The following is a 27,641-nucleotide window of genomic DNA, read 5'->3' as shown; positions in this document are numbered from 1 at the left end:
CCCCCAGCCTCGGTGCCCCCATTACCCCCATGGCCCCCCCAGTATCCCCATTCCCCCTCAGTATCTCCCCAGAACTGCCCAGTATCCCTATTTCTCCCCAGTATCTCCTCAGAACGCCCCAGTATCCCTATTTCCCCCCAGTATCTCCCCAGAACCCCCCCAGTATGCCCCCATTCCCTGCTTGTATTCCTATTACCTCCCCAGAACCACCCCAGTATCCCCATTCCCCCTCAGTATCCCCCAAGAACCAACCCAGTATCCCCATTTCCCCCAGTATCCCCATTTCCCCCGCAGAACACCCCATGTATCCCCATTCCCCCTCAGTATCCCCCCAGTACCAACCCAGTATCCCCATTTCCCCCAGTATCTCCTGATTCCCCCCCAGTATCCCCCCAAAACACCCCATGTATCCCCATTCCCCCTCAGTATCCCCCCAGTACCCCCCAGTATCCCCATTCCCCCCCAGTATCTCCCCAGAACACCCCATGTATCCCCATTCCCCCTCAGTATCCCCCCAGTACCAACCCAGTATCCCCATTTCCCCCAGTATCTCCCGATTCCCCCCCAGTATCCCCATCTACCCCCCAGTATCTCCCCAAAACACCCCATGTATCCCCATTCCCCCTCAGTATCCCCCAGTACCAACCCAGTATCCCCATTTCCCCCCAGTATCCCCATTTAGCCCCCAGTATCTCCCCAGAACACCCCATGTATCCCCATTCCCCCTCAGTATTCCCCCAGAACCCCCCCAGTATCCCCATTCCCCCCCAGTATCCCCGGGCCATTTGGCGCCCCCTGGCGGCGCGGCGGGCGGTGCACGGGAGGGGAGGGGCGGGGCGGGCCGCGCGGCTGCGCGGGGCGACGGCGGCGCATGCGCGGGGCGGGGCGGCCGGGCCGCGGGGAGCTGGGCCCAGCGCCGTGCTGCCGGCCCGCCGCCACCGGTGAGTGAGCGGGGGTGGCCGGGGGGGAGCAGCCCCGAGAGGGCCTTGGGGCCGGGGTGAGGGGCAGCCCCGAGGTACCTGTGGGTCCTCCTGGGGGAGATCGCGGGGGTCACCGCCGGGAACCGCGGGGGCAGCCCTGAGGTACCTGTGGGCCTCGGGAAAACCGCAGGGCGACCCTGAGGAAATTCTGGGTTCGGGGCGGGTAACTGAGGTAATTCTGGGTACGAAGGGATCCGGGGGGGCACTCTTCGGGTAATTCTGGCTCTGAAGGGATCCGGGGGGGGCACCCCTCGGGTAATTCTGGCTCTGAAGGGATCCGGGGGGGGCACCCCTCGGGTAATTCTGGCTCTGAAGGGATCCGGGGGGGCACTCCTCGGGTAATTCTGGGTACGAAGGGATCCGGGCGGGCACCCCTCAGGTAATTCTGGCTCTGAAGGGATCCGGGGGGGCACCCCTCGGGTAATTCTGGCTCTGAAGGGATCCGGGGGGGCACCCCTCGGGTAATTCTGGCTCTGAAGGGATCCGGGCGGGCACCCCTCAGGTAATTCTGGCTCTGAAGGGATCCGGGCGGGCACCCCTCAGGTAATTCTGGCTCTGAAGGGATCCGGGGGGGCACCCCTCGGGTAATTCTGGCTCTGAAGGGATCCGGGCGGGCACCCCTCGGGTAATTCTGGCTCTGAAGGGATCCGGGGGGCACTCCTGAGGTAATTTTGGGTCCTGGGGGGTGAACCCTGAGGTAATTCTGGGTTCAGAGGGGTCCTGAGGGGGGAGCCCTGAGGTAACTGTGGGCCTCGGGTGCCCCCCCCCAGCACCACCCCCCCTCACACGCTTCCCGGGGAGACTGGGAACAGCCCTGAGATAAAATAGTGCCCCCTCCCCTGCATAAACCATAGAGACCACACGCACCCCCTCCTGCAGTAACCACGGTGGCAGCTCTGGTGGGTTTGCCACCCTCCCACAGGAAACATGGGGGTCCCCCACATTAGCAGGGGGGTGGGAGGTGATGCTCCAGCCCCTGGTGTAACCGTGGGGCAGGCCTGCACTCCCCACCCTGGGCTACCCATGGGGATCCCCCCTTTGCACAGTGACCCCCGAGCCTGGGGTGCCCCTGGGTAAAAATAAATCACGCAGGGCTTTCTGTAGAAACCGGGACTGTACGGCAGTTGGGTCTCGCTGTATTTAACACGTTCGATTCCAAGCCCAAAGGGTGCCGAGGCGAGGCTGCCTGGAACAAAGAAAACGCTCGTTTCTGCCTTTTGTTTCTGCCGCGGCTCTGCCAGTGTGACCCATACCTCAGATGCCTCAGTCACCTGGCTAAAATGAAAGAGACTCCTACGCCATGCGTGGGGCTGAGTGTGTCTGCTTCTGAAGGCTTCATTTTTAGGGTGAAGGTGGTGCCTGTTATTAACTTGATGTTAATTAAGCTGAAGGCCAGTTCTGCTTTGGCGCTTCCATCCGAACTGTCATTCACTGCTTCACAGGAGCACAGTTCAAACCACGGCAGGCTTTGTCCCAAAATAACCAAAATAAAAACCTTTTTTTAAAAATTATTTTTAATTGTGTCCTGCGCCACACATTATAGAGCAATAGCAACACTGACATGTCAGGGCTTGCGATAGCAGCCTGCTCCAGAGCTGCTGGTAGCTCCTGCCTAGGAGAAGCAAGCAGTTTGTATTCTGGTGGAAAAGCTCCATGAGTTTTGTTAGCTGGTGATTTATTTTTTTTTCTTAATTCACACGCTGTCTGTGTTTCTGTAGCACCTTACAAGAAGCAGGAGACTCAATGCCATGTTTTTGGCAAAAGGCTGTTTGGAGTAATTACTGTTTTGGGCAAAAGCTAATAGGGCAGCTGAAGAGCAGCTGTCATTTTGTCAGGCTCTTAATTGTAGACCTGGTGTTTTCTTACCTGCCATGCAAGGAAGAGGAGGCGTGGGGCTGTAAAGTGTTAAAATTAACGCTGGATTTAGCAAAGATGTTTTCACACCTCTCTGGGATGGCTCTGCCGGCTTCTCCCTTCCGCAAACAAGCAGCACAGCGCCTTGTTCAGAGAGATGTTCTGCTGTGTAGAAATACTGGCTCTGCTCTTCATGAGACCCCAAGTTTGTTAAGACAAGATACCGTGTAATTAACAGGATGGGTGTTTTATCTGGCCGTGTGTTCAAGGATGGTTGCCTGATGGGAAGCCAGTGAGGGCAGGGAAGCTTGCTGAAAATTGCCGGGATGTGATTCTAGCTTGTAATTACCCTCCTCAGCCTGGTGTTGTTAATGCTTGCCACGGTCCTGTGTGTTCTCTCTCCACAGGCTCCATCTGTTTCCCATCTCTCCAGGATGAGAGAGGTTTGGGTTCAGCTTTTCCCCTCTCCCTGTAGTTGATAGTTTTGGAACCAGAGGTGATGCTGGAGTCGAGATGGCAGACAGCGTGAAAACCTTCCTTCATGACCTTGTCAGGGTAAGTCTTTGCGTTTCAGGTTCTCTGTCGTGGGAACTGCTCTTGTTTGCTTTGGTGATGGTGGGACTTCCACAAGGAGCACCTGCCTTCTGATATCATTGAGGGTGGATTACAAAAAATGATGGAAAAGGGGCTCTGGGTGCATGTGAATCAAAGATGTTGATTTTATAAAGCAGAAATACCTGCAGGCAAGCTTTCCACTCACCAGCGATGGTGAGGTTTGACATGGCTGTGTGGGATGCATTGCTCCCCAAGTGCTTTCTAGGAGAATTTCCTTCTGAGCTGGCCGCTGCTGTGCAGTGCGTCTTGCAAAGGGCTCAACGTTCATCCAGGGCGCTGCTGAACCCGTGACGATTTCCTTTGGGGATAAGTTAATATATAGCCCGTGTGAACATCGCAGTTGTGTCACAGCGATAAGGCCTTGTGTGAACTCAGTGCTCCCACTCTGTCTTGTATCATCCTGATATAAATACAGGCTTAAAAACACTCACGAGGTGACAGTAAGAAATAACTCATTTTCAGAAATAACTTGTTTTGAAAAACTTGCTGGATTTGGTCTTGAAGATGTGTGGCCATGATCTAAAGCAGAGGGCTTGTGTCCAATGTTCTCGCACCATCAGCAAAGCAGTGGGTAGAGCAGCCCGTGTAATTAATGCCCACCTGGTCAGGTAGCAGCGGCAGCACACACTGCTGTTTCAGACATGCGTTTGGCATCAGAATTTGGTCCAAAACCTCCATATACTAAACTGGGTTGCGTGGGTCACCTGGGTAGTGATGCTGTCCTGGCTCACACTAGCATCCCTAAGAGTCTTTATTTTGAAGTGAAATTTTGGTAGAGATGATTAGGCTATCGTCTGGAGCTGGAAATAACCACTGGTGAGTACTAGGAGGTGGCACTAGAAATCTTTCAAACAAGGAGTAAGGCAAAGGCTTCTGGGCACTTTCCTATTAATGGGTTTGCATGGACATGGCTGGTTCGAGGATGTTTCTGGCATGAGGGCAGATGCTTTTATTTGTACAGGAATAAGTGTCAAGCTTATATGTACAGTCAGGCGGTGAGGACTTTGCACATCCGGAGTATTTTGTATAATTCTATTTTATTGGTTTTAGGAATGCTGGCAGGGGATGAAAGGCTTTCTGCCAGACAGGAGAAAAGGGCTGTGAGAGATCTGACTCTTTGTCTTTTGCCAGGACTATAAATAGCAGAGGTTGGATGAGAAATCACACCTTTAAAAAAAAAACACAAAACAACTGCTGCTCTTAAAGATGCTGGAACATGCGGTGATTTAGGTCACTGGGCCATGGAAAATAGGTGATGTTCCTGCTCCTGACCTGGGCTCTGGCTTTCCCTGTTTACCAGGGAGTGAGGCTGGTTTAAGTCCCTTTTTGATAACCAGGAGAGTTTTGATGGCCTTGGTCAGCCACAACCCATTCTTCCTCTCTCTGCGAGGTGGAGCGTGACAGCCTCTCCTTGTGTCTACAGGGAATTAAGGACTCCATCTGGGGCATCTGTACCATCTCTAAGCTGGATGCCCGGATCCAGCAGAAAAGGGAAGAGCAGAGGCGAAGGAGAGCAAACAGCGCGCTCGCACAGCGGAGGTTTCACATGGAAGATAAGAAGCAAGAGAAGTGAGTATGGGGCCTGATGAGTCATAGATCAGGTAATTCATTTCTCTTTTGGTCGGTTGAGGGCAGGGAGAGAGTGCAAGCCTGCCTAGAGCTTTGAAGAGCCCGATGAATTGCAAAAGCCTCTGCAAGTCACAGTGATTTGGCAGTGCTGGTGCTTTTTGGTTTTTTCTCCTAAGTATCTGTCGTATTGCAGTGGCCTGGCTAGAAGGGAAGTTGAGGTAAGCGGGCTTTAAGAAATAAGGCCATTGTTGGTGTCTGCACTTGCAAAGATCTCTGTAAAAATACTTGTCAGAACCATTACCCAGGTGTCGGCGAAAGCAGAACTTGTGGTGTACATTTGCAAATCGTTCGTAAACCTGATTGTGCTGAAGCACAGAGCTGATAAGTATGAAATATGTGACATGAAAACCCTTTTTTGCACTCTGTGTGATGAAACTGGAACTGCTACTGTGAGATAAGAAGTCAGACCTTTTACATTGTTTGACAATTAAGAGTATTCAATTAGTCTGAAATAATAATAGAAGGTAGGGAAGTAACAAGCTGAAAGAATGTGGATTTCTGGGTTTCTTTCCTTCCTGTGTACTCACGCTGTCTCTCAAAGGTTGCTGGTGGTGGTAGTCATGGGATCGGGGAAGAACTAGCAGCTCAAATCTGATTGACACGTCTGGGGCAGATCAAGTATCTTTTTTCCCAGCCTTGCTGTCTTCCGCAGCCATCTATAGCGGTTGCATCCACTAAGGCTGGAACTGCCAGAATTATATCCACGTGGGAGCAAAACAGCATCTGTTCTTGTGTCTGACTCCCAAACCGCGCTGAGATGTTTCTCCAGTGCCCTAATTACAGTTGGGCTGGCACTTCACGCGGTGACATTTGGTGGGTAATAGGCTTTTCAAGATGTATTTCCAAATTACTCTGACTTAACTCAGCGGTAGTCTGACTTTATCTCAAGATGACAGAAAAAATCTCCTGCCTCCCATGATCCCAGTCCTCCCCAGAGGTTCCTGCAGCCTTGCACGTGGGCTGCCCTTGAGGAATAATACATATTTCGGAGGGACTAAACAGTTGTATTTTACTGGTTTACCTTTGTAGCAAAGTCCCTTTGGTAGCAGAAGCTGACTGGGAAAGCGCTAAGAGTCCCCCCACAGAGCTGCTCTCTTGTGTGTCCGTGGACACGCTGCAAAGAGAGAGAAGCTAAAATCTCCCAGAGCTGAAACGGCCTCTTCCGAGAACAAAAAGCCTTGATTTCATTGCAGTGAGAGTTTGAGAAGATCTCTAATAAATGCTTAAAAATCTGGAAGAAAGCTTTGCTTTGCTTCCTTTTCAGTGCAGATACAGGAAATTAATAAAGGTTGAAAGAGCCTCCCAGATGTAAATCTTCTAGAGCCTATGCGGTGGCCAAAATGTGGCGCAAGTCGGTGCAGGGATTCCTTCCAGGATCCCCCTGTTCGGATAAAATCAGGTGCATCACTGGTGTGGAGCTGGTGATCTGCGACATTTATAAGGTGTCCAAAACATGCACCAGAAGCTGTTGTCACTTGCTGGGGGACGTTTGTCTGGGCGCCAGGACCTTAACACCTCTCATCCATCTCTCCTGTTGCTCTGCAGTGAACCCCGGATAGTGAGCCGGATATTTCAGTGTTGTGCCTGGAACGGAGGTGTATTCTGGGTAAGCAGATATTTTTATTTTCTCTGTTAAAAACCATGTGAAAAGCCACATCTTTGTACCCTTGAACGCTGTCAGTGGTGAGCTGGCAGCTCAGCTGCGGGAATTGATAGGAGCCACAAAGTTCCCAGCCCCAGGTGCTGTATTTTAAGGGACATAGGACCGTAGGTTCACTTGGGAGACCTGCACGTTAAACCCGAGCTGCTTTTCCCAGCCTTTGAGACCGCTCTTCACCCAAATATTTCAACTCTTGCTCCGTTGCAGTCTGGGATATTGCTTTATGGAATTAAATATTGATATCTTAAAGACATTTTCTCATCTCTGACCTTACCACAGCTGTTTCATGAGGCTCATCCCTCATGGAGCAGACGCTTTGCAGCCTAATAAATCACCGGCTTCATTTTCCCATTAGCCTGTGGCAGGGTACGAGGAATTGGCATGGAAGTGCTAAAAGGAAAGTGCTCAGTTGTAGATTTCGTCTGTATTTAAGTAGAGATCCTCGGCCCTCTGTATTTATGGACCGCTGCGTGAGGGAGCGGGCAGAGGGTCTACCTTCAGACCAGTGGTCACAGAAGCATGAGAAATGACTGTGCAACGCCTCACTGACAACCCTCGTTGTTTCTTTTTCCCTGTAGCTTAGTCTCTTCTTGTTCTACCGCGTATTTATACCTGTTCTTCAGTCAGTCACGGCACAGATCATCGGTAAGTCCCTTTCCTGTTGGTGCGTTACGGGACGCTGAGCAGCTCGTGGATTGGGTGCGGGGGGGTCCTGACACCCGCCACAAACTGCCAAGGGTTTGTCTTGTTGAGCTGTTCCTCGCCCCACTGTCTCCTTGTGCTTTCTTTTCCTCCCTGTGCTAATCATAGCCATCAATAATTGCTTAGTAGAAAATCCGGGAGGTGGATAACCCTGCTAATGGTCTGTGCGTGTTGGGGATCTGTGGGTGTTACCACTGGTAACCCACCGCTGTCAGTGCATTTTTGCAAGTGGTGGAAATGTTCTTTTAAAGAGCAAAGGTTGGGGTCGGAGGTTTCTCCTGTCCTCCAGTGCTACGCTCAGAAGCTCCCCGTGGTGCAGAGGAGCACCTGTGATGTGAACTGAGGAGGTTCCTCACGTGTTTCTCCCTGCCCGTGTCTCGAAGGTGACCCTTCCTTGCACGGCGATGTCTGGTCCTGGCTGGAGTTCATCCTCACCTCCATTTTCAGCGCCCTCTGGGTCCTGCCCCTCTTCGTGCTCAGCAAGGTTGTCAATGCCATCTGGTTTCAGGTAGGCAATGGGAGCCCAGGCCACACATCTCATGGGTGAAGGGGGGGGGGGCTTCCCTCCTTAGGGCCTGATCAGCAGTACCGGGGGGTGGTGTTTCGGCACGAGGGGAAATGCCATCCCAGAAATCTGGGGGTGTTCCTGGTGGGCGAAAGCAGCTCGGTAACACAGCCCCAGCTGCTTTTGGATTTCATTTCTCTGAAACCCCCGTTCTCTTTGGAACTTCATTTCCCTTGAGCCCCTTTTTTCTCTTGTGCAGGACATTGCAGATCTAGCGTTTGAGGTTTCCGGCAGAAAGCCTCATCCCTTTCCCAGCGTCAGTAAAATCATCGCCGACATGTTGTTTAACCTCCTGTTGCAGGCGCTGTTCCTCATCCAGGTGAGATTGGAGTCCCACACCTTGCTCCTGGGCGATGTTCTCCCGCAGATCCCGAGCACCCCTCACTTGTCTGCTCTTTGTTTTCATCTGCAGGGGATGATCGTGAGCCTCTTCCCCATTGATATCATCGGCCAGCTGATCAGCCTCCTCCACATGTCACTGCTCTACTCGCTCTACTGCTTCGAGTACCGCTGGTTTAACAAAGGTGAGGCACGCAGCGGCTGTTTGCTGGCATTTGCGGGGGTTTTCTATCCAGGAGCATCTATTTGGGTGCCAGAGGCTGATTTTCCTTCAGGTTTTGTACAGAAGGCAGGGTAACAAAGGGCTCTCCTCCCCATGGGTTCATTTCTGCGGGATTTTCTTCTCGCCAGGAATCGAAATGCACCAACGGTTATCCAACATCGAGAGAAACTGGCCCTATTACTTTGGCTTCGGCTTACCGCTCGCGTTCCTCACAGCAATGCAATCCTCCTACATCATCAGGTGAGCCGCGGGGCCGCACCTCAGCCCCCATCTGCCTCCTGACCTGAGGACACGCACAAACCCGCTAACTGCCTTTTGATTTTTATTTTATCTTCCTCCCCGCCCTCCCCCAGCGGTTGCCTCTTCTCCATCCTTTTCCCTCTCTTCATCATCAGCGCCAACGAAGCCAGGACCCCCGGCAAAACTTAGTGAGTACCACCCTTCTGAGCCCGCTGTGCCCCTTCCCCAGAGCCCCATGCCAGGGTTTTCCCGGCTTCAGGATCTGACGGGATCTCTCAGGGTTTTCCCGGCTTCGGGAACTGACGGGATCTCTCAGGGTTTTCCCGGCTTCGGGAACTGATGGGATCTCTTCCCTTCCAGCCACTTCCAGCTCCGTCTCTTCTCCTTGGTGGTTTTCCTCAGCAACAGACTCTTTCACAAGACCGTTTACCTTCAGTCTGCCCTGAGCGGTGCTTCCTCCTCCGCCGCCGAACGCCTCCTCTCCCCCCAGCCCTCTCCCGCCAAACACGCGGCTGCTCCGGGGCACTGAGCCGCCACCAGACTCTGGGGGGGGACAACACGGGCCACCCATTGGCCCCTGGCAGCGTTCCCCAGGGACGGGCAGGACCCAGCGCCCGAGGCCTTGCTGTTGGTTCTGCTAATTAATTATTTTTTTTGGGGGGGACACAGGGACAACCCAACCAAATCAGGATTTTTAACACCTTTGTGAGTTTCGAAGAGCCGGGTCGCGCCCTGCACTTGTTTTATAGCGGACTCTTTTGTACGCCGGTGCCGTGCCATCCCCCCGCCAGCACGGTGGGACCCCCGTGCCCCCGGTTTGCCCCCGGGGGAGCTGCGGTTGTGGGGGGGGCTCCCACTGCGTTCAAGCACAGCGTTCTCCCCCCCCCATGCATGCAACGTTTCTGTAGGGGCAGGGAAGGAACCGGGTGACGTTAAAACAAAAATCCCTTTGGTTTATTTTCCTGGGTTTTTGGTGGTTGTTTTTTTCGGGGGTGGGGGGTGGGGGGGGGGAGGGGATGGACGACGACGACGACGACGCGGTTTATGAACTTTTCTCTAGTATTTTCACACTGAAACATTAAATGGAGAAATCACGACTCGCAGCCGTCCTGCGCCGCCCCTGTCGTTATGCCGGGCGGGGGGGTCCCTGCACCGCGACCCCGTACCAAGGGCTGCCGCCACCTGCCCCGGGCGCCGCCCACGTGGCACCACCCACGTGGCGGGCCGGCCCACTTCCTCTTCCGCCCGCGTGATCTGTACCGCCCCGCCCCTCGGAGGCCCCCAAGCCCGGACGGACACGTCACGGCTCGTTCTCCGCCAGCCCCGCCCGCCCCGCGCTCCGCCAATCGAAATGTGCCGTACGCGGTATGCCGCGCCCTCCCTTCAGCTGTGCGTTCCGCGTCTTGGCCAATCAGCGTCACCATCTCTGGAGTGGCGTTGGTGTGGACCAATGGTGAGCGGGCGGGGCGGGGGCGGGCCGCGGCGGCGGGCAAGGGCGGCTGCGCGGGGCGGATGGCCGGGGCGGCGGGGCCGAGCGCGGCGCCCGGGTGAGGGCCGCGGCCCCGGGGGGCCTTGTGCCGGGGGGGTGCCCAGGCCCTGGGGTGAGGGAGCTGTGGGGTTATGGGGTGCCCAGGCCCTGGGGTGAGGGAGCTGTGCGGCTGGGGGTGCCCAGGCCCTGGGGTGAGGGGGTTTGGGGTGCCCTGACATGTGGGGTGAGGAGCCTGTGGGGGGACTGGGGATGCCCGGGGCTGGGGGTTGCCTGGAGGTGTGGAGTGATGGGGTGCAGGGGTGTGGGGTGCGGCACGGTGGGGCTCTGAGGGGGGTACAGTGTCCTGTAGGATGCTGACAAGCTTGGAGGGCCTGGTGGCGAGAGTGGGGCTGTAGTCCATAGCCCAGGGACAGTCTGCCCTCCTTCCTAGTCCAGTATCTGGGGGCTGCTGGTTCCCCCCGTAGCTGTGGTGTTACTGGGTGACACCACATGAGTCGCCTGGCAGAGCTGTGGAAATTGGTGTGCCAGTGGTACCCTAGCAGCACAGCCGCTTGTGCCTCGGAAGTATCTGCCTTGTATCGTTATTAGCTGCTGTCTCTTATCCCCGGGGGAACCAGGAAATAATTACAACACGGGGTTATTTCTGTATCGGTTAGTGATGAATATGTGCAAATCAGAATCACTTCTAGGTCACAGAAAGAATTTTTCAGGCCCAGTTTGTATTTTATTTTTAAATCTCAGCCTGTCCAAATCTGCCCTCCCTGGTGGTGTCGCTCAGAGATGTGAACTGAGGATTTATCCACTGGTTCTGGGACTGAACCTGCAGGGAGCAGTGGGAGGTTTTTTCCCCCGGATTGATTGGGTAAAGAAGTATTTTAAAGAAATCAGACTCTTTTTCGAGAGTAGAAAGATGTTATTCTCTGGCTGCAGTTTCACTTCCGTGGTGTGTAATACCAGGATTTCACTGGCTCTTCCTCCACCCAGGGAGGTGGAATTAACCAGCCAGGTTGGGTGGTAGAAGCAAAGCTCGTTTGCTGTGCTCGTCTGCATTAGCAAACCGATGGGATATATATGTTGAACACAAATACTTTAAAGTGGGAGCAGCCAGGAGCTGTTCGGACCTCCTATATGCGAGAAAACAGCACCAATTTCTTGTGTTCTCTGTGGATTTTTTTGTGTGTGTGATGGTTAAAGTCCAGAGACCAGCCAGGGAAAACTTAGTGGTTTTGCTAAAAGCTTACGCTTGGGTTTTGTTTTGTACGCAGAGAAACGGACACATCCTTTGCCCTGAAGAAGTTTTGGTCTCCTTGAAAGAAAGAAAAACCTCAGCTGGAATTGGGGCAGCTGATCAGGTGAGGATGGGAGGCAAAGGGATTTGGGGAAGGGAGACATGGATCAGCAAAAGTGTCGTGCGGGGGTGAAGGGTGGATGACAGCCTCCTTGGGCAGGAGCTGGGTATTTAAGGTCCTTCACAAAATGTTTAGAGGCACGGGGCTGTGAGCTGGCTCACTTCGTGATTGTCTTCCCTGTTTGTTTTCAGGTGTTCAAGCAACCTCAGTCTCTGCCTTTGATGTGAAAATGACCAAGTTAGGGTTTCTCCGGCTGTCCTACGAGAAGCAAGACACTCTGCTCAAGCTCCTCATCTTGTCGATGGCAGCTGTGCTGTGTAAGTCCACGTCCTGCTGCGCTGGCCTTGTGGGTGGCTGCTGGTGCCTTCAAAGGGGGACCATGGGATGGAGCTGCCTTTGCTCCTCCTCTGGTTGTGAAGCTCTCATCTGTCTTTAAAACACATCTTAAGTGAACAATCTTATTCCTGCTGTACCTTTTCCTTTGAAAATTGCGTCTTTATCTTCTCAACGACTCATATAAGACAGAAATCATTTTAATCCAACAAAGAAGCAGATAAACCTAACAGAACTCTGGCTCACTGAGTGCTGTAGATTCACTCTGCCCTTTTTCTGTGTTTGCAGCTTTCTCCACGAGGCTTTTTTCTGTCTTAAGATTTGAAAGTGTCATCCATGAATTTGACCCGTAAGTGTCATCATCTCATTTCGAGGGGGCCTGCTGAGTTTTTTTTCTTCTGGAGCACACAGAATTCGGGCGGTGTATGCCAGGCTCAAGTTAGTCCCCACTGAGGATGAGGGATTTGGAGGGCAGTTTTCAGTACAGCTAGGTTTCCCCTCTTCTGGACTCAAAATTCACTTCTCGGGAATTTTCGTAGAGCCTGGATCCAAGTAATTGGTCACCACCACTTTTCTGCTGGGATGTGGTTATTCTCTGCCAGGGCACAGCAGGAGGGAGGGCTCCTAGTACAACTTGTGTCTGCGTCCCAGGCTTGTTGCTGATGCAGTCAGGTGTAAGGGAGAATGTAACCGTTGCAAATCCACTTTTAAACTCTCTAGGAGGGGGGATGGACCTTCACAGCTGAGTTTCGCAGCAGTCTAGGGAAATGGGACTAGTTCCCTCTGCGTGGAGAATGCGTGGTCAGCCCTTTAAACACTCGTTATACCCCTAAACATCAGAAAGGGTATCCAGATGGGCACATGATTTGGTGCTTTACTGCCTGTCAAAAGCTGCCTCGTTTCCTGGTAGCTTGTTAAGGGACTCACCCAAGGACCGGTGAGCAGTCAGTACCTCTGCGTCTGGATGAGATGATGTTTAATGTTTTTCACTGCTACAGGTATTTTAACTACCGTACAACCCGCTTTCTGGCAGAGGAGGGCTTCTATAAATTCCACAACTGGTTTGACGACCGAGCATGGTACCCCTTGGGCAGGATTATTGGTGGGACCATTTATCCAGGTAAGCTTGTCGGGCTTCTGCTGAGCTGAAACGTGCTTCACGCCAGGGAAAATGGGGAGAGGGGCGGGTAGTGCCCACCGAGTGCCAGCTGGGAGAGGAGGGAGAGCGTGGGGGATGCCCTTCATTGAGGCATCCCAGGCAGCAGCTCCTTTCTGGCAAGTCTTTTGGCTGCTCTGCTGTTAACTGCAAGCTGACGACCCCCTGGTGCTGCAAGCAGAGCATGAGCACCCCAGTAACAATGGTGTTTCTGTCCCGCAGGCCTGATGATCACATCAGCAGCGATTTACCACGTGCTGCACTTCTTTCACATCACCATCGACATCCGAAATGTCTGTGTGTTTCTGGCTCCACTCTTCTCCTCTTTCACCACCATCGTGACTTACCACCTCACCAAAGAGCTCAAGGTAAGGGGGCGATCGGGGCGTACCTCGCACACTTTTGCTTTACAGAGGAGCAGGGGCTGTTTGGCGTTTGGAAAGGCAGCTCGCAGCTGTGTCGGAGATTTGAAGATGACCACCGTGCTGGTCAAAACCCAGAACTCCAGGGAAACTGGAGATCTGTTTTAAAATTTCATTTCAGTGCTCAATTTTTATTCCTTTGAGGCATATCTGTGCATAGTATAGCATGATAACAAAACCCCTAAAAACGGATGGCTTTTTCCACCCTCTGGCTGTGTTCTTTTTTCCCCAGGATGCAGGGGCAGGACTCCTTGCTGCTGCCATGATTGCAGTCGTGCCTGGGTACATCTCTCGTTCTGTTGCCGGCTCCTATGATAACGAAGGTGAGTTTGTGACACTCGGAGCAGGGAAACCTTTATGGACTCTTTGGTACTGGAAAACGCTGGTCAAGATGCTGTAGGGCATGATAGAGGAACTGTCCTCTCCCAGTGAGCCCTGCCAGATCCACACGGTTTATTAACCCAGCTGCTCGGAGATCAGTGGTTCTTCTCAGCCACGCATTTGAGAAGAGGGAGTCTACCCCAGCTCGGCAGCGAGCGTACCCCATTCCTTCAGCATCCTTGTTCGCAAATCAAAAAGGGGTTTGCCACCTCCACAAACTCTGCTTGGGGTTGCAGTTGCTGCATGGTTCCCTTTGTGCTTTTATATCTGTTTTGTCAGTGACTTTGGGGCTGGCAAAGGCAGCGATCTTGTGTTCAGTGCCTAGAGCAGAAGACGATCCAAGTTCCTCTGGTGTAGCTGGGCTTTTGGGGGCCATGGAAGGAATCTGTGTACAGAAAGGCTAGCTGGTGTGTCTAGGAGAAGCCACGTGAGCTGTTATCTACAGTAAGATACATCACAGTGTTTCAGTCTAGAAATCGGATACAAAACCCTTTTCCCACAGCTGGCTCTTTGTACAAGGATAGAACATCTGATGAACAGCAAAAGCATTTATAGATACATATTTTTATGGCAACTGAGTGCTCTGGTGTGCCCTAGAGATGATATTCAGGGCTGGTGTGAGCTTGCTTTGACCTTTCTGTGTCCTTCCACCCAGGTATCGCCATATTCTGCATGCTGTTAACTTACTACATGTGGATCAAAGCCGTCAAAACGGGCTCCATCTATTGGGCAGCCATGTGTGCTCTCGCCTATTTCTACATGGTAAGTGTTCCTTCGTCCGGCGCAGAGGTGCTTCTGACTCCAAGGACCGCTCTGGATATGGTGACAAAAAATACACGGCATGCTGTCCCTGCGTCCTGGTTGGAGGTAGAACCTCCACAAAGGGTTTGGCATGAAAATAGAATGGGTGTTTTCTTCGGTCATTTCCACTTAACCAAAACCAGCGGGGTTTTGTGTGAGTTTTTATTAACAGCATTGAAAAATCTGGGCTTCTGGCAGCCGTGACTGTTGAGGGTGCCCTTAGAGGGAGCAGATCTCAGCTGGCATTACCACTGGGTGAAAATCCTGCACGTGATCCCAGGCAAACCAAACCTGCCGCGTTTGACCTTTGCTGTGCAACCTGTTCAGTCCTGGAACTTGTGGGTTATTTGTTTGTTTTCTCTTTTGGCAGGTCTCGTCGTGGGGTGGCTACGTCTTTCTGATTAACCTCATCCCCTTGCATGTCCTTGTGCTGATGCTGACCGGACGCTTCTCCCACAGGATCTATGTAGCCTATTGCACGGTCTACTGCTTGGGAACCATCCTCTCGATGCAGATCTCCTTTGTTGGCTTCCAGGTGGGGACCAGAATGATACGCAGACTCAAGGACGGTCGTTTAGTGGGTTATAACAGAGTAGCGAGTGGGCACCTGGTTTCTTTTCTTGATAAGTGGGTGCTGCCTTCTAGTTCTAGCTCCTGTCACGCTGATTCCTTGCAGCCTCTGGTGAGACTGGCTTTTGGAGGTGCTGGATGACTTTAAAAGCCACTAATAACCTTCATGGCACCGGTTGCCTTTCATGAAAATACTTGTTTTCAGTGAAAGAAACGCTCATGCCAGCGTGTGTCTTGGTATAGCAGGAAAAACACCCGCTTAGCTCACGTTTTCAAGAGAATCGGTTTGATTTCCCACGTGGATTCCTATCTGGGAACCAAAGCTGATGTAAGAAAGTGACTCACGCCAGCTGTGCTGTCCGCGGGGAGGGAGCAGTTTCCTGCAGCTTTGGCAGTGGTTTTGCTGCAAAGTGATTTGTAAAAAAAGTCGGTATCGGGTACAACAGGACCCTGTTCCCTGACCGCCCTCTCCCCTGCTTGCAGCCTGTCCTCTCCTCGGAGCACATGGCTGCCCTGGGAGTCTTTGGCTTGTGTCAGATCCACGCCTTCGTAGACTACCTTCGGAGCAAGCTGAACCCGCAGCAATTCGAAATCCTGTTCAGGAGCGTCATTTCCCTGGTTGGCTTTGTCCTCCTCACCATCGGGGCTGTGCTTATGCTGACAGGTAGCCTGAGATCGTGGCCATGATGAGAACGTTTCACCACCGGCATTGCCCCCTTTCGTTGCTTTGAGGAGCACGTAACTTGTCAGTCCTAATTCCGCGTTCTCCCCTCTGCGGGGGAGGCTGGGACCTGCTCTGATATGTGCGTTAGCCAGAAAATATTGAAGCAGCAGCTGTAAGATCTGGGCTCCGTGTGATACGGGATGCAGAGGAACCTGCTGTGACTCAGCACACACAGGGGACACTGAGCTGCTTCAGAAACTGAATGTCAATCTGTAGTAGCGAAGAGATGCTAAAAATATAGGGTGGGTGGGGGAGAAGTCTTTTTAGGGTAAAATTGCACTTTATTTCCTTTCTAAAGTGGCAGTTTTGAGCAATAGAGGTGTTAAATGAGGTCCAGGATAGCTCCTTCAGCCTTGCAGGTGCTTCCCATGTGAGAGAACGTATCAGCATTGCTGGTTACTCTCTAATGAAACTGGATATGATTTTTCTTTTTTTCCTCCTATTTCCTAGGGAAAATCTCCCCATGGACAGGGCGTTTCTACTCCCTGCTGGATCCTTCTTATGCAAAGAACAACATCCCCATCATCGCCTCCGTCTCCGAGCACCAGCCCACCACTTGGTCCTCCTATTACTTTGACCTCCAGCTCCTCGTTTTCATGTTCCCAGGTGAGCCCAGCGCAGATGTTGTCAGACCCTGATTTATTAAATAACTGGACGACACTAGGGGGATTTTATCCTGCCAGCCACGACCGCAGTCTCCCCTCTCCTTGCGGTGCTGAGTCTGTGATGGAGCGCTCCTTGCCTCTGCGGACTGTTTTTTATATCAGGCAATGGATTGTGAAGGTGAACCTGACCCGTTTCTCTTTTTCCCTCCGCAGTCGGTCTGTATTACTGCTTCAGTAACCTCTCGGACGCCCGCATTTTCATCATCATGTATGGCGTGACCAGCATGTACTTCTCTGCTGTGATGGTGAGGGCTGCTGCCTGCTGGGCTCAAGCCTGATGACTAAGTCATCTTAACGAAGTTAATTTAATTTATTTTCCTGAACTTGGTGATGGTGGTTCTTAGAATGTGAGCCAGCTGAAATGTGCATGAGGGGTTTTCTTCCTTCCTTACAACTGGTTTATTAGCCCCTCTGTGCAGTGAGGGAACGTGGTGTTGCAAAATTTACTGGTTTGGGTGTTTCTCGCTGCCGTGCGGCTACCGCTGCCGAGTCTGTCTCCCTGGTGTCCTGCAGCTGAGTTGCAAACCCAAATTCTCCAGGTAACCAAGTCAGGGCTGACAACCAACGGCTGCTTATGAGCCTGTTTCCACTCTTGCTCTAGCCCGAGCCCTAAATGCGGGTTGATTTCTGGTGCGGAGGTGTCTACTGAGTCTTGGCTCCACCTAAGATTGCCTGAGGGTGTCAAATTGAGGTCACTGCTGCACCTTGGCTGATTCTGGGGTCTGCAGAGAACTTCCCTCAGGGGCATCTGAGGTGGTGGCAGCTCCCAGTCTGCGCCCACTGGAAAAATCTGCAACTGGTTTGTCTTGAGGCTGATGCTTCTGCTGAATTTGAGGTGCTGAGTGGGGGATGGCATTTAATTTCACTCTTCTCTGGGATTTCTGCCTGGATTTCTTCGAGAGGCACTGACAGTCCTGGTCTTGCCCATAGGTGCGTCTTATGCTGGTGCTGGCCCCAGTGATGTGCATCCTGTCCGGCATCGGGGTTTCCCAGGTGTTGTCCACCTACATGAAGAACCTGGATATCAGCCGGCCAGACAAGAAGAGCAAAAAACAACAAGATTCCACCTACCCCATCAAAAATGAAGTGAGTGTTGGGTCGGCTTGGGATGGGGAAGAAGACACCTAGTTCTGGTGGGGACAAGGCTGACAGCCTCTTCCCTCCAGCGTTGAGCCTGATGTGTTCCCTCAGGTTGCCAGTGGCATGATCCTGGTCATGGCTTTCTTCCTGATCACCTACACCTTCCATTCCACCTGGGTGACCAGTGAGGCATACTCCTCACCTTCCATCGTTCTGTCCGCCCGGGGTGGGGACGGCAGCAGAATCATCTTTGATGACTTCAGAGAAGCTTATTACTGGCTGCGTCACAACACGCCGGAGGTAAACGGAGGTAATTGGGGCAGCGGGGACCAACATCGTCTGCTGAGGTGCTGACGACGTGTCTGGTGTTTGGATGTAGGATGCAAAGGTGATGTCCTGGTGGGACTACGGGTACCAGATAACCGCCATGGCCAACCGGACCATCTTGGTGGACAACAACACCTGGAACAACACGCACATCTCCCGTGTTGGTCAGGTAGGTCCTTCCCTCACCCGCTGCCTTGCCCTGCCTTTTCGGGGCACCACGTGGCGTGACTGACTCGGCCTCTGCTCCAGGCGATGGCATCGACGGAAGAGAAAGCCTACGAGATCATGAGGGAGCTGGACGTCAGCTACGTGCTGGTGATCTTCGGAGGCCTCACCGGCTACTCATCTGACGGTAAGGTCTCACTCCAGGCTGGGTTGGACCCGGCTGGGGGCACTGATGGCACAGACTTCCCCAAAACAGCTTGTAGAGGAGCAACGTCCCACCTTCAGCTGAGGCTGCAAAGTGGAAACAGCACCAAAATGTTCCTCTGGAACTGCACGTACTGTTAATGGCTCTCCCCGAGCGCCACTCCGCCCTGTTTTCCCCTGACGCAACTCGGCTCCTTGCTCTGTTCACTCCAACTCTCTGCTCTCCACCTTTCAGATATCAACAAGTTCCTGTGGATGGTGCGGATCGGGGGCAGCACAGACACGGGGCGCCACATCAAGGAGCACGACTACTACACCCCCACGGGGGAGTTTCGGGTTGACCGCGAGGGCTCCCCGGTGCTCCTCAACTGCCTCATGTACAAGATGTGCTACTATCGCTTCGGTCAGGTCTACACTGAGGCCAGTAAGTCCCCAAAACCACCCCCCTGGGGGTGACACCGCTTTTGGGGCGCCCCACACTGCCCCCAGCATCTTCGGGGCACGATGTGGCAGCGCTGCCTGTACTTTGCCCTCTCCTAGAACGACCGCCGGGCTACGACCGGGTGAGGAACGCCGAAATCGGCAACAAGGACTTTGAGCTGGACGTGCTGGAGGAGGCGTACACCACAGAGCACTGGCTGGTCCGAATATACAAGGTATGGCTGCGGAACGAGCCGAAACCCCCCAAATTTGGGGAAAACCCAATAAACTTCACCTTTTTTTTTTTTTGCTGCCCAGGTGAAAGATTTGGATAACCGTGGCTTGTCGAGAACGTAGAGGAGCTGCCGCCGGCTGCGCCGCGCACCGCACTGACCTTGCCTTTGCCTGTGAAGCAGAAATATTTTCGGGTTTTTTTTTTTGTTTTGGATTTTTTTTGGGGGGGGGGGGGGGGGCGGTGTTTATTTTTATTTTATACCATTTGTAAGCGCAGGCAGCAGCGAGACGTCCCTGCCCGTCCTTGCCTGCCGGGGGGTGATTTTTATATACACATGGAGCAGTCGCCAAATGAGAAGTAACGGCTTCAACTGGGGGTTGATTAACGGGTGAATCACAAATGATAATAATAATTAAAAAAAAAAAAAAAAAAAAAAAGGATTAAAAGAAACGGGTTTGGTGAGGATTTTTTCCCCCCTAATTCTGCACCGGTTTTTCCCCCTTGCCAGAACCGGGTGTGGAGAACGGGTTTGGTGGGGAAGTTTTGGTGCTTTTAATTAATTTGAAGGGGAAAGCGGGACTGCGGGAGGGGGGGCGGGGCTAGCGGGGGGGCGGGGCCGGGCGGGCTGCGCGCGCAGGGCGGGGCGGGGCGCGGTGGCGCCGGCGGGAACGGGCAGCGCGGCGGGAGCGGGGCCGGGGATGGCGGTGCCGTTCGTGGAGGACTGGGACCTGGTGCAGACGCTGGGGGAAGGCGCCTACGGGGAGTGAGTGAGGGGGGGGCCCAGGCGGGGGGGGGGTCCCTGCCGGGGCGCGCCCCCTGCACGGCTCTCGCACGCCCCTTGCACGCCCACCGCCGCCTGCCCGCCCCGCACCCGCTGCGTGGCTACTGCTGGCCGCTCGTGGGCCCGTTGCGCGGCCGCTGCTCGGCTGTTACGTGCCCCTTGGGCAGGCGCTGCGTGGCCACTGCTTGCCCGTTGCGCGCCCTGCGTGTGCCCGCTGCGTGCCCACTGTGTGCCCACTGCTTGCTCTGTGCCCCTTGTGTGCCCACTGCTTGCTCTGTGCCCCTTGTGTGCCCACTGCTTGCTCTGCCCCTTGTGCGCCCACTGCTTGCTCTGCCCCTTGTGCGCCCACTGCTTGCTCTGTGCCCCTTGTGTGCCCACTGCTTGCTCTGTGCCCCTTGTGCGCCCACTGCTTGCTCTGCCCCTTGTGTGCCCACTGCTTGCTCTGCCCCTTGTGTGCCCACTGTTTGCCCACTGCTTGGCCCTCGCACGCCCACTGCTTGCTCTGTGCCCCTTATGTGGCCGCTGTTTGCCCACTGCTTGGCTATCACGTGGCCACGCTTGCTCTGTGGCCCTTTTGTGGCCACCGCTTGCCCACTAATTGCGCTGTGCCCCCTGTGTGGCTACTGTTTGCCCACTGCTTGGCTGTTGTACACCCCTTGTGTGCCCGCTGCTTGGCCATCACACACCCACTGCTTGCCCACTGCTTGCTCTGTGCCCCTTATGTGGCTACTGCTTGCCCATCGCTTGCCCACTGCTTACTATGTGCCCCTTATGCGGCTACTGCTTGCCCATCGCTTGCCCACTGCTTACTATGTGCCCCTTATGCGGCTACTGCTTGCCCATCGCTTACCCACTGCTTACTATGTGCCCCTTATGCGGCTACTGCTTGCCCATCGCTTACCCACTGCTTACTATGTGCCCCTTATGCGGCTACTGCTTGCCCATCGCTTACCCACTGCTTACTATGTGCCCCTTATGCGGCTACTGCTTGCCCATCACTTGCCCACTGCATGCCCACTGCTTGCTACATGCCGCTTTTGTGGCTACTGCTTGCCCACTGCTTGCCCATCGCATGCCCATTGCTTGCAATGTGTCCCTTGTGTGGCCACTGCTTGCCCACTGCTTCACCACTGCGTGCCCCCCCCCCCATGGCCGCTGCTTGCCCGCTCCTTGGCTGCTGCGTGCCCCTCGTGTGCTCCTTGCTTGCCCATCACGTGCTGCCTGCGCCGCCCGCCTCCCCTGGCAGCGTTTCACGCCCCCCCCCGCTGACCCGCCGCGCGCCCCAGGGTGCAGCTGGCCGTCAACCGCCGCACCGAGGAAGCCGTGGCCGTCAAAATCGTGGACATGAAGCGAGCGGCCGACTGCCCGGAGAACATCAAGAAGGAAATCTGCATCAACAAGATGCTCAACCACGAGAACGTCGTCAAATTTTACGGGCACCGACGGGAAGGCGCCACGCAGTACCTCTTCCTGGAGTACTGCAGCGGCGGCGAGCTCTTCGACCGCATCGGTACGCCCGCTTCCAAATGCCTTTGATTTTATCTAACATGACGCGTTAAAAAATTCATCCCTAAAAGGCTGAGAATTGTTCTTCCTTTTCTTATTCCGCTCCTGTAGAGCCGGATATCGGGATGCCAGAGCCGGAGGCACAGCGGTTCTTCCAGCAGCTGATCGCCGGCGTGGTGAGCGCGGTGGGGATGCGGGGGATGCCGGCAGCGGTGCCACGCGGCGCTGACCCTTCTCTCTGTCCCCAGGTTTACCTGCATAGCATCGGCATCACCCACCGCGACCTCAAGCCGGAGAACCTGCTGCTGGATGAGCGAGGTGGGGGGGGGAGGGCGACGCATCCCTATCGGTCCCCTATTGCCTTCGAAATTTTTTCTTTGGAATTTTTTTAATTTTAATTGGGGCCCAGATAACCTGAAAATCTCCGATTTCGGCTTGGCCACCGTCTTCAAGCACAACGGCCGGGAGCGGCTGCTCAACAAGATGTGCGGCACCCTGCCCTACGTGGCCCCCGAGCTGCTGCGGCGCCCCGAGTTCAGGGCTGAGCCCGTTGACGTCTGGGCTTGCGGCGTGGTGCTGACAGCCATGCTGGCCGGAGGTGGGCTGCCTGCAACCTATAGGGGGACCTATGGAATGCGTAAGGTGGGGGGGGGGGGCGTATGATGTGCTCAAGGGACGTATGTGAGATGCGGAGGTGGGGTGTCCAAAGGGCGTTTGAGGGTGCAGAGGGGATGTGTCTGCAACGTGGAGGGGGTGCGTATGGAATGTAGAGGGGGTGTACATATGGAATGCATAGGGGGAGGCGCGTGGAATGCACGGAGGGATGTACGAGGTGGGGAAGGGGCCTGTATGAGGTGCATGGTGGGATGTATGAGGTGCGTGCGTATGAGATGCAGAAGGGGAATGTATGGAAATTATAGGGGGAGGGACATGTGAAAGGTAAGAGGGGGAATGTATGAGATGCATAAGGGGGATATGGAGGGGGACGTGTGACACGTATAGCAGGGGTGTATGAAATAGCTAAGGGGGACGTATGGAAGGCACAGAGGGACGTAAGCTGCGGAAGGGAATGTACGAGATGCATAAGGGGGTATATGGGATGCGTAGGAGAGGTATGGAATGCATGGGGGGAATCCATGAGATGCAGCACCTGCTTCAGAGCAGAGGTGTCTGACACAGAAGACGGTGGCGGTGCTGTTGTGTGCTTGTGCACACCGCTGGGCATGTGCACGTTGCAGGGTGTTTGCGTGTCGCTGGGTGTTTGCATGCTGCAGGGCTTTGCGCGCTGTGGGACTTTGTACACTGCAAGGCTTTGCACGTTGCACACCTTCCGCACATCGTAACACCTTTGTGTGCTGCATACCTTTGCACGTTGCCCCCTTTTAAAATCATGCAGAACCAGTCTTTATTACTCCCCCTTGTAAAAGCTCTCTGTGCAAACCTTGCTGTGCTGCCTCCTTTCCATTTCCATTTCCATTTCCAATTTCCCCCTTCCCACCCTGGGGCACTAAGGCAGCAGGTTTTTCCCTCTGGCAGAGTTGCCCTGGGACCAGCCCAGCGATAGCTGCCAGGAGTACAGTGACTGGAAGGAGAGGAAAACTTACCTCCCACCTTGGAAGAAGATCGATTCAGCACCCTTAGGTAAGCAACCGGCCCCCAGCGGCCCCCAGTGCCGCACCAGTGGTCCCCATTTCCCACCCTGTCTCCCCCAGCTTTGCTGCACAAGATCCTGACGGAATGCCCGACGGCGCGGATCACCATCCCTGACATCAAGAAGGACCGGTGGTACAGCAAACCCCTCAAAAAGGGTAAGGGGCCGCCAGGGAGCGTGCCCGTCCCCCCACATCTTGGCGGGGTCATTGGGTGTCTCGTCCCTCTACAGGCGTCAAGCGGGCTCGCGTGTCCTCAGGGGGGGTGTCCGATTCTCCCGGCGGCTTCTCCAAGCACGTCCGATCCGATACGGATTTCTCGCCAGTGAAGAGCGCTCTGGGGTGAGCCTGCGGTGCCCTCTGCGTCCCCCTCCGCGCGCTTGGCTGCTACAAGTGGCCTCATCGCTGTTTGTGTGCTGCGGGGCTTTGCACATTGCAAGGCTTTGCACGCTCTGGGGCTTTGCATGGTGCAGGGGGTTGCACGTTGCAAGGCTTTGGACTCCGCAGGGCTTTGTGTGACGCTGGGGTTTGCACGCTGCAGGGGTTTGCATGCCGGGGCTTTGCATGCTGCAAGACTGCCCATTGCAAGGCTTTGCACGCTGCGGAGCTTTGCATGCTGCAGGGGGTTGCACATTGCAGGGCTTTGTGTGGCGCTGGGGTTTGCACGCTGCAGGGCTTCGCATGCTGCAGGACTTTGCGCGCTGCAAGGCTTTGCATGGCGCAAGGGCTTTGTACACCACGGGGCTTTGCACTTTGCAATTCTTTGCACGTTGCAGGGCTTTCCCAAGAGGTGGTGGGGTGGAAACCACGTCTGCACAATCTTAAAAAATCCTGCAAGATCCCAAAGCGCTGTGATTTCCACGCTCATATACCTCCCTGTTCCCCCTCCGTGCGACCTCCCCTTGGCACGAGCATCCCTAATGTCCTGTCTCCCCTTGCGTTGCAGCGAGGAGAAGGCGAGCTACTCCACGTCGCAGCCGGAGCCCGGCACCGGCGGGGCGCTCTGGGAGAGCGGAGCAGCCACCGTTGACAAACTGGTGCAGGGCATCAGCTTCTCCCAGCCCGCCTGCCCCGAGCACATGCTGGTTAACAGCCAGCTCCTCGGCACCCCCGGGGTCCTCCCAGGTGCTGCACTGGGGGTGCTGGGCGGCCGCCTCGCCGTGTTTGGGGTGCAGCTCTGCGGGTTTTGTTGTCTTGAGGTGCAGCTTGGCAGTACAGGGGGTGCAACTTTGCATCGTTTGTCATATCAGGTTTAAATGTGGCAGGTTTTGGGGTGCTGCTTTGCGGTATTTATGGCATCAGGGTGCAGTACGGCGGTGTTTGGCAGGCAGCTTTGCATTTATACACTGGGGTCCGACTTTGCAGTATTTACGGTATTGGGGATGCAACTTTGCAATATTTCTAATGCAATTTGGCAGTGTTCCTAATGCAACTTTGCAATATCTCTAATGCAACTTTGCAATATTCCTGATGCAACTGGGCAATATTTCTAATGCAGCTTTGCAACCTGGGAGATGCAGCTCGCAGCATTTACCATCAGGGGGTGCAGCTTTGCAATATTTACCTTCGCAAGGCCGGGGGAGCTGGGGCTGCAGCTTTGCAACTTTGCGGGATTTGTAACTTTTACAATGTTTTGGGGGGGCCGGCAGAGCCCGTGGCAGCGTCTGGTGAAGCGGATGACGCGTTTCTTCACCAAACTGGATGCTGACGGCTCTTACCGCGCCCTGAAAGAGGTCTGTGAGAAGATGGGGTACGGCTGGAAGAAGAGCTGCACAAACCAGGTAGGGACCAGGGTGCAAAATGGTGAGGTAGGACCCCCCCACATGTTGTTACACCTGCGAATAATTTGCTCCCCCCCCCCCCCCGCTTTGCTGCTGTTTTGCAGGTTACCATCTCGACCACGGACCGGAGGAACAACAAACTCATCTTCAAGTTGAACCTGGTGGAGATGGAGAGCAAGATTTTGGTGGATTTTCGCCTCTCCAAGGTGGGGGGGGGGGGGGGCAGGAGGGGCACACGGTGATGCACAGTGGGTGCAGGGTGGCGCAGGGTCTTGCAAGCTGATGCATGGGGATGCAGGACCATGCAAAGTGAGGCAGGATGGTGCAAAGTGAGGCAGGACGGTGCAAAGTGAGGCAGGACCGTGCAAGGCTGGGTGCAAGGTGGTGCTGGTGGGTGCAAGGTGGTGCTGGTGGGTGCAGGGTGGTGCTGGTGGGTGCAGGGTGGTGCTGGTGGGTGCAAGGTGGTGCTGGTGGGTGCAGGGTGGTGCAAGATGGCTGCAGGGCAGCACCCGCTGAGTGCACGGCAGCTGCAAGGTGATGCAAAGCAGCATCCTGTGGGTGCAAGGTGGTGCTGGGTGGGTGCAAGGCAGTACCTGGTGGGTTTGCAGTGGGTGCAGGGAGATGCAAAATGGGTGCCAGGCGGCACACTGGGGATGCAAGGCAGTGCTGAGGGGGTGCGCGGTGGGTGCAGAGGAACACAGGACAGTGTCTGGGGGGTGCAGGGGGGTGCTCAGTGGGGTGAAGGTGGTGCAGCAGGGGTGCCTGGGGGGTGCAAGGCCATACCCAGTTAGTGCAGGGCAGTGCAGGGTGGGTGCAAAGCAGGTGCAAGCTGATGTACAAGGGGTGCGAAGCAGTGCAGGATGATGCACAGCAGGTGCAAGGCAGCGCAAGGTGGGTGCAAGGCAGCGCAAGGTGCGTGCAAGCAGGTGCAAGAGAGCAAGGTGGGTGCAAAGCGGTGCACAGCAGGTGCAAGGTGATGCAAAGCGGTGCAAGACGGGTGCAGAGTCGATGCAAACCCCCTCCTCTCCCTGCACAGGGCGACGGCCTGGAGTTCAAGAGGCATTTCCTAAAAATCAAGGGCAAGCTCAGCGACGTCGTCAGCACCCAGAAAGTCTGGCTGCCTGCCACCTGAGCCCCCTTGCACCCCACCTGCCTTCTCCCTCTCCTCCTCTTCCTCCTCCTCCTCCTCCTCCTCCTCCTCTTCCTCCCGGCGAGGCTCCTGCGGCAGCACCCGAATGCCACGAAGGCAACCGACCGCGCGCGTGCGCCTCAGATTTTAAAGGTTCAATAAAGCCCTGGGGGGATGAAGCAAAGCCGCTTACTGCAAGGGCGGGGGGGGGACGGGGACGTTGCAATGGGTCCCATCCTGCTGTGGCCAGCGGAGGGTGCTCAGCTGGCCTGATGGGTGCACCCAGGCTGCTGGGGTGGGGGGACAATGCAAACTGGAGGGGGCCCTGGGGTGCTCCACAGCGCAGCAATTTAAAAAGGCATTAAATAATTTCTAAAAATAGCAATTAGGGATCAGTTCCCCCCTCCCCAGCTTCTTTTCACCCCAAAAAGGGGCGACATTTGGCCTCGTTATCCCAATGGGCCCCGTTCAGTCCAGCCCAGCCCCCTGCCCACGGCACCGTTTGGCCTCAGATTTTGCAATTAGCGGCCAAAAATCATCCCCGGGGCGGTGGGGGGGCTGCCCTGCATCACCCTGATAGAACCCATTTGATTCCATATTTTGGGGGGTGTTTTGGATGCGGTACTGCATATTTTATGTATTTATTTATTCCATTTTTGAGGGGGGTTTCAGTGAGCATGGGGCTCGTTCACTCTGAAACCTAATGATGGCGCAGCATTGCTCAGCCAGCTTAAATCCCCGCCCCCCCCCCCCCGGGCTCTCTGCCAAGCTGTGCATCCCTAAACCGGCCTGTTACACCCCGCCAAGGTTTAGGGGCTGACCCCACTGCCCGCCCCCCCGCCCCCCCCCCCCGGCTTCGTGCCGTCTCAGGGCAGTGGCTGCCCTCATTTTCCAACCTCTCTTAATTGCTTTTCGCTAGGGCTAATGAGCCCAGAGCTGCCAGGGGTTGTTAGCGCTGGAGCGAGAGAGGAGAGCTGGGGATTAACCCCTTCTCCCCCAACAAAAAGAGCATCCCCCCCCCCCAAAAAAAAAGCTCCCCACCCCAGCCATCACCATAATTCCTCCCCAAAGCTGCATCCGTGTTTAATTATGGGGGAAAAGTGCTTTTTTGACTTGTTTCCCCCCTCTTTTAGTGTTTTTTTAATTTCCTTTTCCCTGATTGTGGCTTTTTTTTTTTTTTTTCCTTTGGTGGGAACTCCCCTTCGGTGAAGCAATTAGCAGCGATTTTTTAATTGCATATTTATATTGCAGCTGGGGAGCGAGACCCCGGCAGCGGGCGAGGGGGAAGCAGGAAGACAGAAGACGCCGCCTCCGACCTTGTTAAGCCCTTTTAATTGTCCCGGAGATCACAGATAGCAGCCGAGGGGGGATAATTAGGCTGAATACAGAGTTTTGTGGTTCACTCCCCCCAGGAATTTATATTTGAAGGGGGAAATTGTATCAGAGGGGCAGGAATACCTTGGGAATGGGGATTTGGAGGGATGCGAGGCTGGACACAGCTCGTGGCAGGTGTGGGTCACCCCACTGCCGGCTGCCAGGGCCAAGCCTCCCCTTAGGAACACATTTTCCCCCCTATTGCCACCCTAAATGGGTTATTTTGGGGGGGGTCACGGGGTACATCTCCCCCATGTGATGCTTTGCTGCTCACGGTCCACCTTGATCTCACC

At 54.7% G+C, this 27,641-nt stretch overlaps 3 protein-coding genes across 7 annotated transcripts; all 3 read left to right on the top strand.

The window, feature by feature from the left end:
• The first annotated feature begins 859 nt into the window (after nucleotides 1-859).
• Nucleotides 860-9,764, top strand: EI24 (EI24 autophagy associated transmembrane protein). Of its 2 annotated transcripts, none has more exons than XM_056322771.1 (11): nucleotides 860-941; nucleotides 3,242-3,389; nucleotides 4,873-5,018; nucleotides 6,624-6,684; nucleotides 7,317-7,383; nucleotides 7,824-7,948; nucleotides 8,205-8,324; nucleotides 8,418-8,529; nucleotides 8,696-8,807; nucleotides 8,921-8,995; nucleotides 9,168-9,764. In XM_056322771.1, exons 2-11 carry the CDS (start codon nucleotides 3,348-3,350, stop codon nucleotides 9,334-9,336), a joined length of 1,029 nt encoding a protein of 342 aa, XP_056178746.1. In that variant the 5' UTR covers nucleotides 860-941; nucleotides 3,242-3,347; the 3' UTR covers nucleotides 9,337-9,764. The 2 variants fall into 2 exon arrangements, with proteins under 2 accessions (XP_056178746.1, XP_056178745.1); XM_056322770.1 differs by lacking the exon at nucleotides 860-941 and adding an exon at nucleotides 1,019-1,152.
• A 510-nt stretch (nucleotides 9,765-10,274) lies between these two features.
• STT3A (STT3 oligosaccharyltransferase complex catalytic subunit A) lies at nucleotides 10,275-19,565 on the top strand. 3 transcript variants are annotated; one of them, XM_056322766.1, is made up of 19 exons: nucleotides 10,275-10,354; nucleotides 11,562-11,648; nucleotides 11,837-11,962; nucleotides 12,267-12,327; nucleotides 12,977-13,098; nucleotides 13,357-13,502; nucleotides 13,789-13,879; nucleotides 14,593-14,699; nucleotides 15,109-15,273; nucleotides 15,792-15,972; nucleotides 16,483-16,638; nucleotides 16,851-16,942; nucleotides 17,628-17,783; nucleotides 17,889-18,077; nucleotides 18,157-18,273; nucleotides 18,354-18,456; nucleotides 18,709-18,897; nucleotides 19,014-19,129; nucleotides 19,212-19,565. In XM_056322766.1, the coding sequence occupies exons 3-19, from the start codon at nucleotides 11,875-11,877 to the stop codon at nucleotides 19,248-19,250; spliced, it is 2,118 nt and encodes a 705-aa protein (XP_056178741.1). In that variant the 5' UTR covers nucleotides 10,275-10,354; nucleotides 11,562-11,648; nucleotides 11,837-11,874; the 3' UTR covers nucleotides 19,251-19,565. The 3 variants fall into 3 exon arrangements, with proteins under 3 accessions (XP_056178741.1, XP_056178744.1, XP_056178743.1); XM_056322769.1 differs by having other exon boundaries at nucleotides 10,346-10,408; XM_056322768.1 differs by lacking the exon at nucleotides 10,275-10,354 and adding an exon at nucleotides 11,038-11,158.
• A 218-nt stretch (nucleotides 19,566-19,783) lies between these two features.
• CHEK1 (checkpoint kinase 1) lies at nucleotides 19,784-26,163 on the top strand. 2 transcript variants are annotated; one of them, XM_056322892.1, is made up of 12 exons: nucleotides 19,784-19,891; nucleotides 21,196-21,419; nucleotides 21,527-21,591; nucleotides 21,664-21,733; nucleotides 21,825-22,013; nucleotides 22,952-23,056; nucleotides 23,128-23,223; nucleotides 23,298-23,406; nucleotides 24,011-24,179; nucleotides 24,714-24,845; nucleotides 24,950-25,051; nucleotides 25,882-26,163. In XM_056322892.1, the coding sequence occupies exons 1-12, from the start codon at nucleotides 19,827-19,829 to the stop codon at nucleotides 25,975-25,977; spliced, it is 1,422 nt and encodes a 473-aa protein (XP_056178867.1). In that variant the 5' UTR covers nucleotides 19,784-19,826; the 3' UTR covers nucleotides 25,978-26,163. The 2 variants fall into 2 exon arrangements, 1 of the variants encoding a protein (XP_056178867.1); XR_008819155.1 differs by lacking the exon at nucleotides 25,882-26,163 and having other exon boundaries at nucleotides 24,011-24,189.
• The last annotated feature ends 1,478 nt before the right edge of the window (nucleotides 26,164-27,641 follow it).

This window comes from Falco biarmicus, chromosome 20 (genome assembly GCF_023638135.1).
Source record: "Falco biarmicus isolate bFalBia1 chromosome 20, bFalBia1.pri, whole genome shotgun sequence".
Taxonomy (NCBI): Eukaryota; Metazoa; Chordata; class Aves; order Falconiformes; family Falconidae; genus Falco; species Falco biarmicus.
This window is presented reverse-complemented; position numbering and strand designations above follow the sequence as displayed.